We start from the raw sequence: 14763 nt of genomic DNA, 5'->3' as shown, positions 1-14763 counted from the left end.
CGGGGCTGTATAGCATATTTTACTATATGCCATTATTGCAGAATGGACCGGTTTGGGTTTGTCCTTTACCTACTATAAGGGTATTTGAATGTTTGGTTTGTTAAAATGTGATATGCTGTGTGTAACTGACATTTTTATAGTTTATACGCTACTTGAGTCATCCCCCTCCTCTCTCTCCATGCCACTTTCCACACAGACCTAGCCCAGCCCACTGTCACTCGAGCACTTTGTTGTTGCTTGACCATGAGACACATAGCCAGAGTGAATTTACGAACGCGCCCCATCTACTCCGATGTGCCAAAGTTCAGAATAACTGATTAATTTACGAACGCTCAATACCCGTTGAATATGTCCGGCGTCAGTAAACATTGGGAAAAAGCGTAATTAAATTGTTAGTCACCAACACTCTGGATAACATGAAAACAGCTTAACCAGCTCTACTAGGGCATGTAAAATGGATGAGTGAGGTGTTCTCTCATGTCTGGAATTAACTTGCAAGCTAGCTAACGTTAGCCAGTTAGCTTAGGTGCTTGACTGCCGTTGTGAGGTCAGAACGCTCAGATCAACCCTACTCCTCCGCCAGAGCATCCAGTGTGCGCTCGAAACGCTCTGAATTTACGAAATGGACAAACCTGACAACGCTGGGAATTTACGAACGCCCAGAGCGCACTGAGCACTCGAGTGAATTTACAAACACACCCTTAAAGTTAAGTCTGCATGGTCAATGCAGCACATGCAACAATGTTGACGACAACGATGTTTCTACTTCGCTTTTTAATATAAATCCACAAGCGTTAAATAATTAGTTTGTGTTTCTTACATTTGCAAACAGCTAGTTTGTCTTTTCACATTTTAGCTAAAGCATGTTTACCGCTAATGCTAATCACTAGCTAGCTAGCTTGCTAATAAAATGTACTGGGTCAGAGCAAACATAGCTAGTTAATACAGCCGGATATCAGTGCTGGTGTAGGCCTAAATCAGCATGTTGTTTGTGCAACAGTATCTTCTAAATCAGAGGTATAGGCGAGGCATGAATGTTGGTTACATGAACATTTAATGTAGCCAAAGATTATAGGGTCCCCTAGGAAACACTGACCATCACTTTGGTTCCTACCCTGTCAACGCCATTCATTGTCATGTCAAACACACTTCAAAATGCCCAATATTATTTATATTCTAACTATAGAATTAGAATAATTATTATATTTCCAGGATTCCAACAGTTTACCGAAGTGTTTTGATCTAAATCGCAAGTCAAATCGCAGTTGCAACATTTGATTACAAAAATAAGGCCTAGTTTTTTTGCCCATATCATGCAGCCCTTACGTGGCAGTGGGGAAATTCTCAAATGAGAGCAGGAAATGCAGAAATTGGTGAAAGTGTAGGATTTATTTTAGGTTGAAGAACAGTATAAAACAGAATGGAGAAAGACCCATTGAAATCACTTAGAATGTATGTGTTGCCACTGTAGGGTCACACACTACCCATAAAGCAAATGTAGAACTTTAATTCAAAAACATAACGTCAACATAAAAAAATGACAGTGATGTGATATTTTGGCATATCGCCCAGCCCTAGTTCTACTCGTCTACACATCAGACGTGTAGGGAGCAACCTAAGAGGGGGTGTCTGACAAGCTAAGCTGCTACCTAACTTCTAATTATGGCTGGTGGCTAACAATGTAAACAGTGCAAAGGTGTCCAGCCACACTTAGTGGATTTGATGAGAGCTGCATTTGGAATGGCTACTAGGTGAAGGAGAGCGCCACAATCTGCCGACAACGTAGCGGCATCATGAGCAGAAGAGCGGTTCGTCCCCGGGGCCATTAGCATGTCTGAACAAGGCCTCCCACAAGAGGGGACGGGTACACGTCATCATATCAAGAACACCCAGGGTCAAAAATAGAAAACCCCTTCCATCCCGTTTAGAACCATCACAAAGAGAAACCCAGAGTTTAAGTGGATCGCATTAATCTCCATTATGCAACTTCTCCGAGACAAAGCGTCGCAGCTGCCAGGACTGGGTCTCACTTTATTTCATAAATTCCTTGACACAGTACACGCATGTTATACCTGGACATCATGTACGTAAACATGGTACTGGGTGAAGTAGTGAAGGGGGAGTTAGACCAGAACAGTGAGCTTGTTGGCCGTGGAGGCTGCAGTGCTATTGAACCAAGCTGAGTGCACGCCACTGGAGGCCTGCCAAGACCTGCCTGATATGACCGGAGGCCACAGCTGCCTAGATGCATGTGCCACGATCCATTGCACACACACCAACTCTCCTCCCTTAACTGTCTATTTGGAGAGGCAGTGCATAACTGCCTAGTCTATAGCAAACACAATGATGCTATCAAAGTAGCAGCACTCATTTGTCATTAAAAAGTCATCTAGGGGGGCCTCCCGGGTGGCGCAGTGGTCTAGGGCACTGCATCGCACTGTTCGCGCCCAGGCTCTGTCGCAGCCGGCCGCGACCGGGAGGTCCGTGGGGCGACGCACAATTGGCCTAGCGTCGTCCGGGTTAGGGAGGGTTTGGCCGGTAGGGATATTTTTGTCTCATCGCGCTCCAGCGACTCCTGTGGCGGGCCGGGCGCAGTGCGCGCTAACCAAGGGGGCCAGGTGCACGGTGTTTCCGCCGACACATTGGTGCGGCTGGCTTCCGGGTTGGAGGCGCGCTGTGTTAAGAAGCAGTGCGGCTTGGTTGGGTTGTGCTTCGGAGGACGCATGGCTTTCGACCTTCGTCTCTCCCGAGCCCGTACGGGAGTTGTAGCGATGAGACAAGATAGTAATTACTAGCGATTGGATACCACGAAAATTGGGGAGAAAGGGGGATAAAAATTTTATATATATATTTTTTTTTAAGTCATCCATTTTGAAAACTTAATGAAAAACATTCCCATTATGTCGTTTTAGGCACTTCCAATTACATATCGATGTAAAAAGCCCCATTAATGATATGCTTGGTGAACAATGTTTGACTGGCAATGGTCCAACTGAAAGCAGAAGTGAAAGTTGTTGTTGACTAGCAGGTCAGTGTGGGGCAGACAGTGAGTCAGTGCTGCGGTCTATCTGTACCTTGTCGGTTGATCTCATTCTTCAGGAGCTCCTCCATGGCCTCCTCCTCAGCGATGTCCAGTGGTGTCTCCCCCTCACTGTTCACCACCCCCACACTGGCTCCCTGGCCAATCAGATACCTGCACAAACACACACACGTACTTAGGACAGGTAAGTAGTAGTCCAAGTAGTATTAGTAACATTCAGTAGTAGTAAATTAAATTTTTCACTGAATCAATATGTATGGATCAAGTCTCTTATTTAACCCAGGTGAATACAGGTTCAATCAAAATGCCTAGGAAATCATGTCCATCTCATTCTATGTATTCCAATGTATTAGGCCTATATAAGCTACTGCTGTAGGCCTATAAAAAGTTTGAAAACAAAAAAATGGGCCAAATTCTAGCAAGTCACATTTATGAGGATTGCAGGGAAACAGTCAAGTGAATATACTGTATTATGAAAACCTGTACGTCATAACCAGGGATTCCATTAGGAAAATGTGGTGTCGGACATTTGACCAGCAGAGTTTAAATTTACCGGACGGTGCTCAAAATGACAGAAATCCCATGTAGATGATGGAAATTCATATTAACAGAACATACAAGTCGAGGACCAATGACTAGAGGGAGTCGGACCGCAATTGATTTGATCGTGCCGAGCCTGGCTCGTCGTCCCTGCTGCAACGACCACCACAGAACATCAGTGTGTATTGTGCTGTAACCATATACAATTTCAGTAGCACATCAGTCTGATGGACTGCGCCATCCAAGGCTTCCACAATGGATCAGTCAACTCAGACAGGTGCAAATCAGACAGGTGTCTTGTACACCATTATTTATTTATTATTAGCTACTGCTCGACTAAAATCTGTCGACCAACAGCCTATCGACCAGCAGACTAAATGGAGTCAGCCCTAAATGTGAGATGAAAATATCAGTTAAACATTTAGAAAGAGGGGAGAGTTAATATGCAACAACTAGCATGGGTTGCTAATATGACTAGGACTGTTCCTTTGGCTACTTGACAAAAGAAAGTTCATTAAATAACTGCCTCCACGGATATGGTCTGAGTTTGGCTAGGCTACTTTGAAGTAAAATGTTCAGGTTTCAAACAATTAAGTATATGTTCTCAAAATGCATACTGCCTCCAGATCGTTGCAAAGTGGTGTGACATGCTGATGAAGCTTGCCTCTGTTGCCTATGCATTTGCTGTTTGAGATGCTGTAGCAGCTGATCTTGCGCTGCCAGACAGATTTTCCATCAATGAAGGCAAAAAAGCATTATTTCGCAATTTTATTCATCGGCTTATTCATTTAATTACTTGCATTTAAAAATTGTCCGAAAGCCAGCTATTATCGACCAATGGAAACCCTGGTCACAACCCACTGGTAGCAGAAATCCCAGACCTTGGGGAAGGCTAGGTACATATCCCTCCACTAACCTAACCACCTGAGTTTAATGCTGTACTGATCCACTCTATGGGTTTCATGCTGCATCCCTCCGCTGACCTTTCCACCTAAGGGAGAAAGGTGAAATTCTAGAGCGCAATTAAGGGTGTTTTCTGATATAGGCATTTCTTGATATCAAGTTACCCCCATTGATGCGTGGCCGTTTTTCCTCGTTCAGGACAAGTGGTTCACATTGACGGGGCTGTAGTGGAGCTGGTCGGGAGTGTCAAGTTCCTTGGTGTCCACATTACCAACAAACTACCACGGTCCAAACACACCAAGACATTCGTGAAGAGGGCACGACAAGACCTTTTCCAATCAGGAGACTGAAAAGGTTTGGCATGGGTCCCCAGATCATCCTGACCAGTTGCATCACTGCCTGGTATGGCAACTGCTCGGCATCCGACCGTAAGGCGTTACAGAGGGTAGTGCGTACGGCCCAGTACATTACTGGGGCCACGCTTCCTGCCATCCAGGACATATACATTAGGCGGTGTCAGAGGAAGGCCCCAAAAAAGTGTCAAAGACTCCAGTCAACCAAGTCATAGACTGTTCTCTCTGCTACCAAACGGCAAGCGGTACCAGAGCACCAAGTCTAGGTCCAAAAGGCTCCTTTAAAGCTTCTACCCAACCGCCAAGGCATAAGACTGCTGAACAATTAATCAAACGGCCACCTGGACTATTTACATTGCTGCTCCCCCCCCTCTATGCATAGTCACTTTACCCCTACATACATGTACAAATTACCTCAACTAACCTGTACCACCACACTAACTTGGTAACACCTGTATATAGCCAAGTCATTGTTTTATTTTACTTTAGTTATTTAGTAAATATTTTCTTAACTCTGTTTCTTGAACGGCACTGTTGGTTAAGGGCTTGTAAGTCAGTATTTCACAGTAAAGTCTACACCTGTTTTATTCAGCGCATGTGACAAAAAAAATTGATTGGTTAACAACTGTAGCATTGTAGCTAAGCCTAACCCTTTTCCTAACCTGCCACGCTAACTCACCTAACCTGCCATGTTAGTTATCCTAACCTGCTGGGTAAACAAATCTGTATCGAGAAACCATCAGTCTCATAACACCGGAACTGACCAATGGCAGGTATCAATTGGAGTTTGCTGATATCAGAACACCCATATCAAGAAACACTATGAATTGCAGTCTGCCATTACACCATATTCACCTGAGGGATTTCCTGGTGTACCCCTCCACTGACCTAACCACCCGAGAGGGTTCATGCTGTCATTCTAGTACCCTGCCGCTAATCAGACAACTAGTTCACACATTCACTGCATAATTAGCCTAGTGATTCACCCTTTTTTGATTAATCATTCTCCAATTATCTTTCCTCACCCATTTTGCACCCTACGCTGGCTGATTCAAGAGGCTCTTGGAACAGCAGGAGATCTTGACTCCTGCTGCTACCAATTACAGCCGTGGAAAAACGCAGACCCCTCATTAGAACACACATTCCGGTAACTTCCCTCGTAATGGAGATTCAGCGACCGCCGATACATTTTAGAGTTCCACATTGTCTTTGAATTCACTTTCGACCCATTTTAGCTGGGTTTTACAAGTTGTGGTTTGGCCTTGTGGTTAGGAGTTCACCTTGCCATCTAGTGCCGGGCGATGTGCTTTTTAGGTCAGTTGGGTTTGACAAAAATAAATCACGGTTTTTGACTTTGAAAGATTATTTTGCCATTAAATGCACTATACATTATGGGGGTTGAATGATGTAACAGAATAATACAATTAAAAGTCCCAAGATGGTGGTGGCTGCACAGCTTATTAGGTCAGAGATATGGTCAAAATAGCATATCAGTAAAGTACCAGTCAAAAGTTGAGACACCTACTCATTTCCAGAGGTTATTTATTTTTACATTGTAGAATAGCGACATCAAAACTATGAAATAACATATGGAATCATGTACAGTAGTAGCCAAACAAAATCTAAAACATATTTTTTTAGATTCTTCAAAGTAGCCACCTTTTGCCTTGATGACAGCTTTGCACACTCTTGGCATTCTCTCAACAAGATTCATGAGGTAGTCACCTGGAATGCATTTCAATTAACAGGTGTGCCTTGTTAAGTTAATTTGTGGAATTTCCAACCAGTTGTGTTGTGACAAGGTCGGGGTGGTATACAGAAAATAGCCCTATTTGGTAAAATACCAACTCCATATTATGGCAAAAACAGTTCAAATGATCAAAATGAAACGACAGTCCATTACTTTAACCTCTACGGGATCAGGAGAGGGACAATAAGTTACTCCCCACTGTATGAAAATGATTAAACTTAATTTGAACGCTTTAACTTATTTTTAATAACTAATTTGTCATAGGGGTGAGAGGGAAGTCTAAAGGACATCTACAAGGCAGCTCTTTGAATTACAATAACCAATTGCAGCTGATGAAACACCATAAAAGGCAACATTTCTGTCAATGAATAACCTTGGTAGTATAGTAGGATACTTCTACTCTAACTTGGGCAGCAGGACTGCACAGGGTGTGATAACGCTCATGCCAGGCTCCTGTAACATAATACAGAGAAGTAAAACCGGTCACAGCACAATGAGTGCAAGTGAGCTCCTTCAGCTCTCAGCCTAAAATGTCTACTGATAATATTTCCCCCCTTGCCGGCCCGGTTTCTGTCCCTTTAAACAGCCTCCTTAACTCAAAAGGACAATGAAAAGGAAAGACTGGAAGCAACTGGAGTAATGACCGATGCCGGTGGTTACCCCCCGATTTCTCTATATTGATTACATCACAAGGAACTTGTGCGAGGTTGTTGGGGGGGGCCATCTGACAGGCGGTTGCCCCCATCAACATGTAATCATGCACCTTGGAGAAACAGACCATTGAAAAAACTGTGACCCCTGACAAGTTTAGGCTGGTCTGCTCCATAAAAAGTAGCTATTAGGAATGAATTGATTAGCATTGCATTTCAGTCTAAGATAACTGAACAGAAAGGGTTAATTGATAACCAAAATGATCTATACAGGGGTAATGGATGTTCTCCAAACGTAAAGACATTCGCACAATTACGTGTTCAGCCAGCCATAAACCTCAGGGAATAGCCTGGTAACACTTGGCGATGCAAAATAAACACTTGTTAAATAAAAAACAAAAACTGACCATTGATTCTTGATGTGCCTGTGAGTCATTGCATCCATTGCAAAAAACGGGTTGGCTCAACGTCGCTGCGGCCAAACTGATGTTTCTTCTCCACAATGAATGTATACGATCATGTATGTAGCGATCAGAGCAGCAGAATTTAATTCAGGGTGAGTCGTCAGGCATTGTGAAAGGGCTGGTACATAATGGGGTTATCCCAATGCAGTAATGTGTGTGTGTGGGTGAGGGGGGCTAGAGACCAGCCATTGCCCTAGAGGTCCATAACAGCCTCCAGCTGGACCCTCGCCACATCAACCATGACAGCTCTCTGGCCCAGCAGCTGTACTTACTCTGCTATGTCCATGTATCCACAGGAGGCTGCGGCGTGGAGGGGGATCCAGCCCTCATTGTCGGGCTGGTTGATGGCAGCCCCATGCTCCACCAGGAACGTCACCATGTCCACGTTGTCATCTATGCACGCCTGAAGGAGGGAGGGAGAGAGAAATAGTAAGTACGTTAGAAAAGTACAACATTTAACACTAAGAAACTTCAGTGCGACGACCCCCGAAAGGAGATAAATCACGAGCTTTCAGAGACATGCAGGTAGGCTTATGTTCGTGTGTGATACCTTCCTCAGATTCTCAGGAACCAGCACCTGTGTGTGTGTGTGTACACCCAGTTGACCCCGCCGACAAGTAGTGGGTGGTGTCAGTAGGAGCTGGCTCACGTCCCGTTTTAAAAAAAGAGGCGCATCATTTCTCCAGAAAATTGTTGGGGAATGTTGGCGAGGGTAACATGGCCAAAATGCCAGGACATAGCCGAGGTGTTTGGAATACCTCAGTGCGTACTATTGCTGTTGGGATGGGGGAAAATCAGGTGTTCTCTGACAGCTCATATGCAAATTCGTTGAATTTTCACTCCCTCTTTTGCATGACCGAGCATGACCGATATTTCACTCCAGTCAAATGTGGTTAGACAGAAAAGACCATTGAGTTACCCAAAACACACTCGCCATTATACCCTCGACTCAGTAGTATTTAGTCCTCGGGAATAGGCTAATCCGTTGCATTCTAGGAACAAGAAACCGGTAAGTCAGAAATTCAAAAGGAGCTTTCTTTTCCTTCAAATACACATGCCAGGACTTGATAGAGGCAAGGAGCACAAACCTGAGGAAGGGAAAAACATTAGACCTAAGCGACGACACTACAAAATGGCTGTAAAGACTAATCTGCTAATTTTAGGTTGCATCCAAAGACAAACCATAACAGCACAATAAATGACATGTGGGAGTGAGCCAGCAACTGTGTGCATATACTAGCTGGGGCGTTCCCTGCCTAGAGGCAAAAGGGATGACAAAGGCCAGCTATCTGTAGTAGAGAGACAGAGAGAAAGTAGAGTGAGAGCACTGTAGGGAGCTCAGACTGTTCAGAGGACTAGGGGCTGCTGGTCCAGCTCCAGAGTGACGACCTAGGGGTTAAAATGTCACTCGCTTCAAAGCCAGCCAGATAACAAGGTGACTGTCAAAGAAACAAAGCCAGACTGGGCAAAACATTGTACACAGGAATGACAGGATTAATACTGGACAAAATGAGTTAAATAACATTTCACTTCTGACAGCAACAGTTTCAGATATCAGTAAGTGGATTTCACAAATCAGGAATGCCCGAAAGGCCCCCCTACTCTCATTTAGACTGAATGAGAGTACTACTGCTAAACGTTACTCTGGGATCCCTTTTCGGACCCAGTACTTGGAGTTGAAATCCCTGCTTTGCATTCAATAACCTTGATCTCTTGATAACTTTCAGACCTTGAGGCTTCCCCCTTCCTAAAAGCTGCCTGTAATGTTTCGCACTCTCTCAGGCTGCTATGACGGCAAAAGCGGTGAGGGAAGAAAAAGAAAAAAAAAGAAAGAAAAAACGTGTTTTTTTTTAACACACCGGACTCACGTTTGGGTCACAGCTATCTGGCTGGAATCCTTGTCCAAATTTGGGCCGTTTACAGCATCGTACATGGCCAGAGCTGGAGAAGAGTCTGAGTGGGCGTGTGTGTATTACTATCCTCATGGGTACCTGAAATCCTCAAGTCTCCCTCATGGGGACGTTTCCCACGTGTGTGTAAGACGTGGCCGTAGGATAGAAGCTGTTCAGGCAGCTGCTAAGAAGAGTGTATCCAGGTGCGTATCCACCTTTCACTCACTGGCTGGCTGGGCTCATCTAACTTGGCTGCAGGGCGGACAGAGAGACAGACGGCGCTCCACTGAGCGCAATCCACACAGCTGCTCACAACCACACTCTGGCTGAGTGACAAGATGACGTTATGTCCGTCTGTCAAGAGTTCAGTCACCCCTCTGTCAACATCCCTTAGATACACACACATTGTAGTCATTCTTGATAAGAGAGTGACTGCTAAATGCTGAAAACAAAATAATGTAGCTAAATGTAGATGGTATACAAACAGCTAGACCGGTATTCTGCACTGTCTGAAGATTCATACCTGCAGGTGACTGATAATATAGGCATCTAAGGTAGTAACGATTTAGGTCAGTTGATTTGTGTACAACTCTCCACCATTTCCCCCTCTGTCGTGTCTGACTGCTCCCATACCCCTTAAGGAGAACTCACTGCCGGTTCCTGCTGCTCCCCTCTCCTCCGCTTCATCCCCTACAGGAGGTCCAGCCCACCGGCTGCAGGAGCCCAACAATGTAATCCCTTAATGGCTGTAATTGTTTGTAGCTGACAGGTGCCAGAGTTACTGCCAACATAGCAGGGACGAGTAGCATGGCAGCAGCATGGCAGCCAGGGGGACAGGACGAGGACAGCCAGGGGGACAGGACGAGGAAGAACACAGAAGAAAAAAAGATGGTGAGTGTCATCCTTTGGCAGAGCTGTGGGGAAACTGGCATACCTGGTCTGCCCCACTGTCACCGCTCAGAGACAGAGTGGGGCAGCCAGGCATCGCTCAGTGGCCTGCGAGAGACACCCACTGACGCAGGAGGGACACTACCACTGTTTGAAGTGTGTGTGGGGGGCATTCCTTGACCAATAGAGGAGCCGCTGAGAAATGCAACGGGAGCAATACCGGGAATGGGTTGAACCAGCTTTTTACTGATGGGGATTTCAGCAGCGATTCGGTGGTTAAAGCGAACAAGGCAGACAAAGCCTCCTCTATTTGATGGCTAAACACACTATGGGGAGAGAGAGGGAGCTAATCTGACTATTAATGTAGGTAATAACAGGAGACGTTGTGAGTAAAGCCCACCTCACACCCAGCTGACCCGACAGACAGGCCTGTTCTGCACTCACAAAGACAATACTAGGGGAAACCTTTTCAGCAGTGATGTCAAGAGTAGAATATAGGGGAAACACTGCAGACATGTATACTGACACTCCATAGGAAACATACATGTCGCCATGCAAACCTGTTTGACCAGTGTTCTAGCTAGAGAGTACCGGTAGGCCTTGTCACATGTAGCAGTCTGCATAACACAGCAGACAGGGAGAGAGAGGGGGGAGAGGCAGGAAGGAGAGGGCAATGCTGTGTCTCGAAATCACACAATAAATGTAGCATCATCGTAATGTTTGACCGAAAGCCATCATGACTCGCAGTTCAAGTCCAGTGTTCCTCAACCACACAGAGCGATGTCGTCGATAGCACAACCCTCTTCAGTATTATTAACACAGACATAACATGAAGACAGCAGCGGAGTATATCAGCGGAGGCTACTTCTCCATTTCCCTTCCAAGATGTTATTAAACCAATGAGTCCCACTAAGGCCGGCGCGTTTTGGACTTCAAACCCCTTTTAAAATATTCCTGGGCTGTACCATCGGATTCATCTATTTATTCTGAATCCGAAGACACCAACCATTAGTCTGTGTGATTAACGATGTTTATGAGACAAGAGCCGATCCCCAAAGGGCCTGGGGACCAGGTCTTTAAGTCTGAAGCGTCTGAATGGTTTGCGCTACAAACTATATCAAACACGCACGTAACATGTTCTGCTCCATGACGCTCACAAGCTATTGAAGGTAAGGGGTTCTTCTACATAGATCATAGGAAATCCCAGGACAGTGTCTTTAGCTCACATAGTTGGACATTCATTTCCTACTGAGCAAACAATTTCTGTACTTACAGCATTCATATAAAATTAATTTCTCGGATTTGCTGTGGCAACTTTATTTTCCTTTCCTTTTCTTTTTTTTTTTTACATGTCAATAAAACTGATGAACGCACCGGTTGTGTCAAATTGTTTTACATTGTGAGGCTAACTATAAGTGATGGATCACCCCTAGGCCTGAAACCAGGGCTGTCTCCCTCCCCCAGCCATCACTGCAGATGAGAACTCCAAAGTCAGGGCAAGGCCTGGCAAGCAGCACGCGCCGGGTAAAATGGCATCCCATCTCGGCAAACTGCACCTTGGCACATCCCCCTCCGGCCCAGGTGAAATGTCTCCCACACACACACGAGAGAGAAGAGTGGGGTACACAGCCGCAGCTGCCCCCCCACCATAGCAGGTGCTTTAGCCTGCAGGCAAGGTGGCCTTTCTGGGAATGCCCTTCTCTAATGGAGAAAGAGATGGGTTCTGGGAAGTAAACACTGACAGAGCTTTAGTAAATGAATCACAGTAGGACAGGATTCCCCACTTCATTGGTCAATAGAGTTAAAGATGCTCTTTGAACCATCTAAACTAGAGGTCGACCGATTAATCGGAATGGCAGATTGTTATGAAAACTTGAAATCGGCCCTAATCAATCGGAAATCGGTAATTTTGGACGCCGATTTCTTTTACACCTTTATTTAACTAGGCAAGTCAGTTAAAAACACATTCTTATTTTCAATGACGGCCTCGGAACGGTGGGTTAACTGCCTTGTTCAGGGGCAGAACAGATTTTTACCTTGTCAGCTCAGGGATTCAATCTTGCAACCTTACGGTTAACTAGTGCAATGCTCTAACCACCTGCCTCACCAGGAGCCCGCCTGTTACGCGAATGCAGTAAGAAGCCACGGTAAGTTGCTAGCTAGCATTAAACTTAATCAATCATAATCACTAGTTATAAATTACACATGGTTGATGATATTACTAGTTTATCTAGCGTGTCCTGCGTTGCATATAAATCGATGCAGTGCGCATTCGCGAAAAAGGACTGTCGTTGCTCCAACGTGTACCTAACCATAAACATCAATGCCTTTCTTAAAATCGATACACAGAAGTATATATTTTTAAACCTGCATATTTAGCTAAAAGAAATCCAGGTTAGCAGGCAATATTAACAAGGTGAAATTGAGTCACTTGCGTTCATTGCACTCTTGCGTTCATTGCACGCAGAGTCAGGGTATATGCAACAGTTTGTGCCGCCTGGCTCATTGCGAACTAATTTGCCAGAATGTTACGTAATTATGACATAACATTGAAGGTTGTGCAATGTAACAGCAATATTTAGACTTATGGATGCCACCCTTTAGATAAAATACGTAACGGTTCCGTATTTCACTGAAAGAATAAACGTTTTGTTTTTTTCGAAATGATAGTTTCCGGATTCGACCATATTAATGACCTAAGGGTCGTATTTCTGTGTGTTATTATGTTATAATTAAGTCTATGATTTGATAGAGCAGTCTGACTGAGCGATGGTAGGCACCAGCAGGCTCGTAAGCATTCATTCAAACATGTTAAAAAGGAACCACAAGCTTTCATATGTTCATGTTCTGAGCAAGGAACTTAAACGTTGGCTCTCTTACATGACACATATTGCACTTTTACTTTCTTCTCCAACACTTTGTTTTTGCATTATTTAAACCAAATTGAAATCGGCTTTTTTGGTCCTTCAATAATCGGTATCGGCGTTGAAAAATCATAATCGGTCAACCTCTAATCTAAACCGCTGTGAAATATATTTTCCATAACCCCCCCAAAATATTTTATTTCCAGCTGTTTGAAGCATAGAAATAGCACAAAATAGATCTACTGCTTCTTTGACTTGCATTCAAATGAGAATGACAGATCTATAACCCACATTTCTGTGAATTTGGTCAGTTTGCCCAAAGGTTACATATCGCAGCTTTAAATGTACGTGCCTTTCCCTCTGAAAACAACCTGTTTATCCATTAAAATGGTTCAACCATGGAGAATAGCAAAGTAGTTGTCATCTCAAGACAACCACCACTCAAATCAAAGTTTATTTGTCACGTGCGCCGAATACAACAGGTGCAGACAGTGAAATGCTTACTTACAGGCTCTAACCAATGGTGCGGGGGAAAAAAGGTGTGTGTGTGTGTGTGTGTGTTAGGTAAGTAAAGAAATAAAACAGTAAAAAGACATCTGAAAAAAAGAGTAGCAAGGCTATATACAGACACCTGTTAGTCAGGCTTATTGAGGTAGTATGTACATGTAGGTATCGTTAAAGTGACTATGCATATATGATGAACAGAGAGTATCAGAAGCAGAAAGAGGGGTTGGCGGGTGGTGGGACACAATGCAGATAGCCCGGTTAGCCAATGTGCGGGAGCACTGGTTGGTCGGGCCAATTTAGGTAGTATGTACATGAATGTATAGTTAAAGTGAATAGTCCGGGTAACCATTTGGTTACCTGTTCAGGAGTCTTATGGCTTGGGGGTAAAAACTGTTGAGAAGCCTTTTTGTCCTAGACTTGGCACTCCGGTACCGCTTGCCATGCGGTAGTAGAGAGAACAGTCTATGACTGGCGTGGCTGGGGTCTTGGACAATTTTTAGGGCCTTCCTCTGACACCGCCTGGTGTAGAGGTCCTTGCGGTCGGAGGCAGAGCAATTGCCGTACCAGGCAGTGATGCAACCGGTCAGGATGCTCTCGATGTTGCAGCTGTAGAACCTTTTGAGGATCTCAGGACCCACGCCAAATCTTTTCAGTTTCCTGAGGGGGAATAGGCTTTGTCGTGCCCTTTTCACAACTGTCTTGGTGTGTTTGGACCAATCTAGTTTGTTGTTTATGTGGACACCAAGGAATTTGAAGCTCTCAACCTGCTCCACTACAGCCCAGTCGATGAGAACGTGGGGACGTGCTCGGTGCTCCTTTTCCTGTAGTCCACAATCTCCTTTGTCTTGGTTACGTTGAGGGATAGGTTGTTATTCTGGCACCACCCGGCCAGGTCTCTGACCTCCCTATAGG

At 44.7% G+C, this 14763-nt stretch overlaps 1 protein-coding gene across 5 annotated transcripts in view; it reads right to left on the bottom strand.

Moving 5' to 3' along the window:
• Window positions 1-14763, bottom strand: part of LOC120049962 (protein phosphatase 1 regulatory subunit 12A-like) — a 67008-nt gene that overhangs the window by 35679 nt on the left and 16566 nt on the right. For all 5 annotated transcript variants that reach the window (XM_038996493.1, XM_038996495.1, XM_038996498.1 and 2 more), the window contains exons 2-3: window positions 7973-8103; window positions 3075-3193 (exon numbers count right to left, since the gene is read on the bottom strand). In XM_038996493.1, the coding sequence (XP_038852421.1) occupies window positions 3075-3193; window positions 7973-8103 (250 nt within the window). The remainder of the gene's footprint in view (window positions 1-3074; window positions 3194-7972; window positions 8104-14763) is intronic.

This window comes from Salvelinus namaycush, chromosome 6, assembly GCF_016432855.1.
Source record: "Salvelinus namaycush isolate Seneca chromosome 6, SaNama_1.0, whole genome shotgun sequence".
Taxonomy (NCBI): Eukaryota; Metazoa; Chordata; class Actinopteri; order Salmoniformes; family Salmonidae; genus Salvelinus; species Salvelinus namaycush.
The sequence above is the reverse complement of the archived record's forward strand: the minus strand, read 5'-3'. Positions and strand labels throughout refer to the sequence as shown.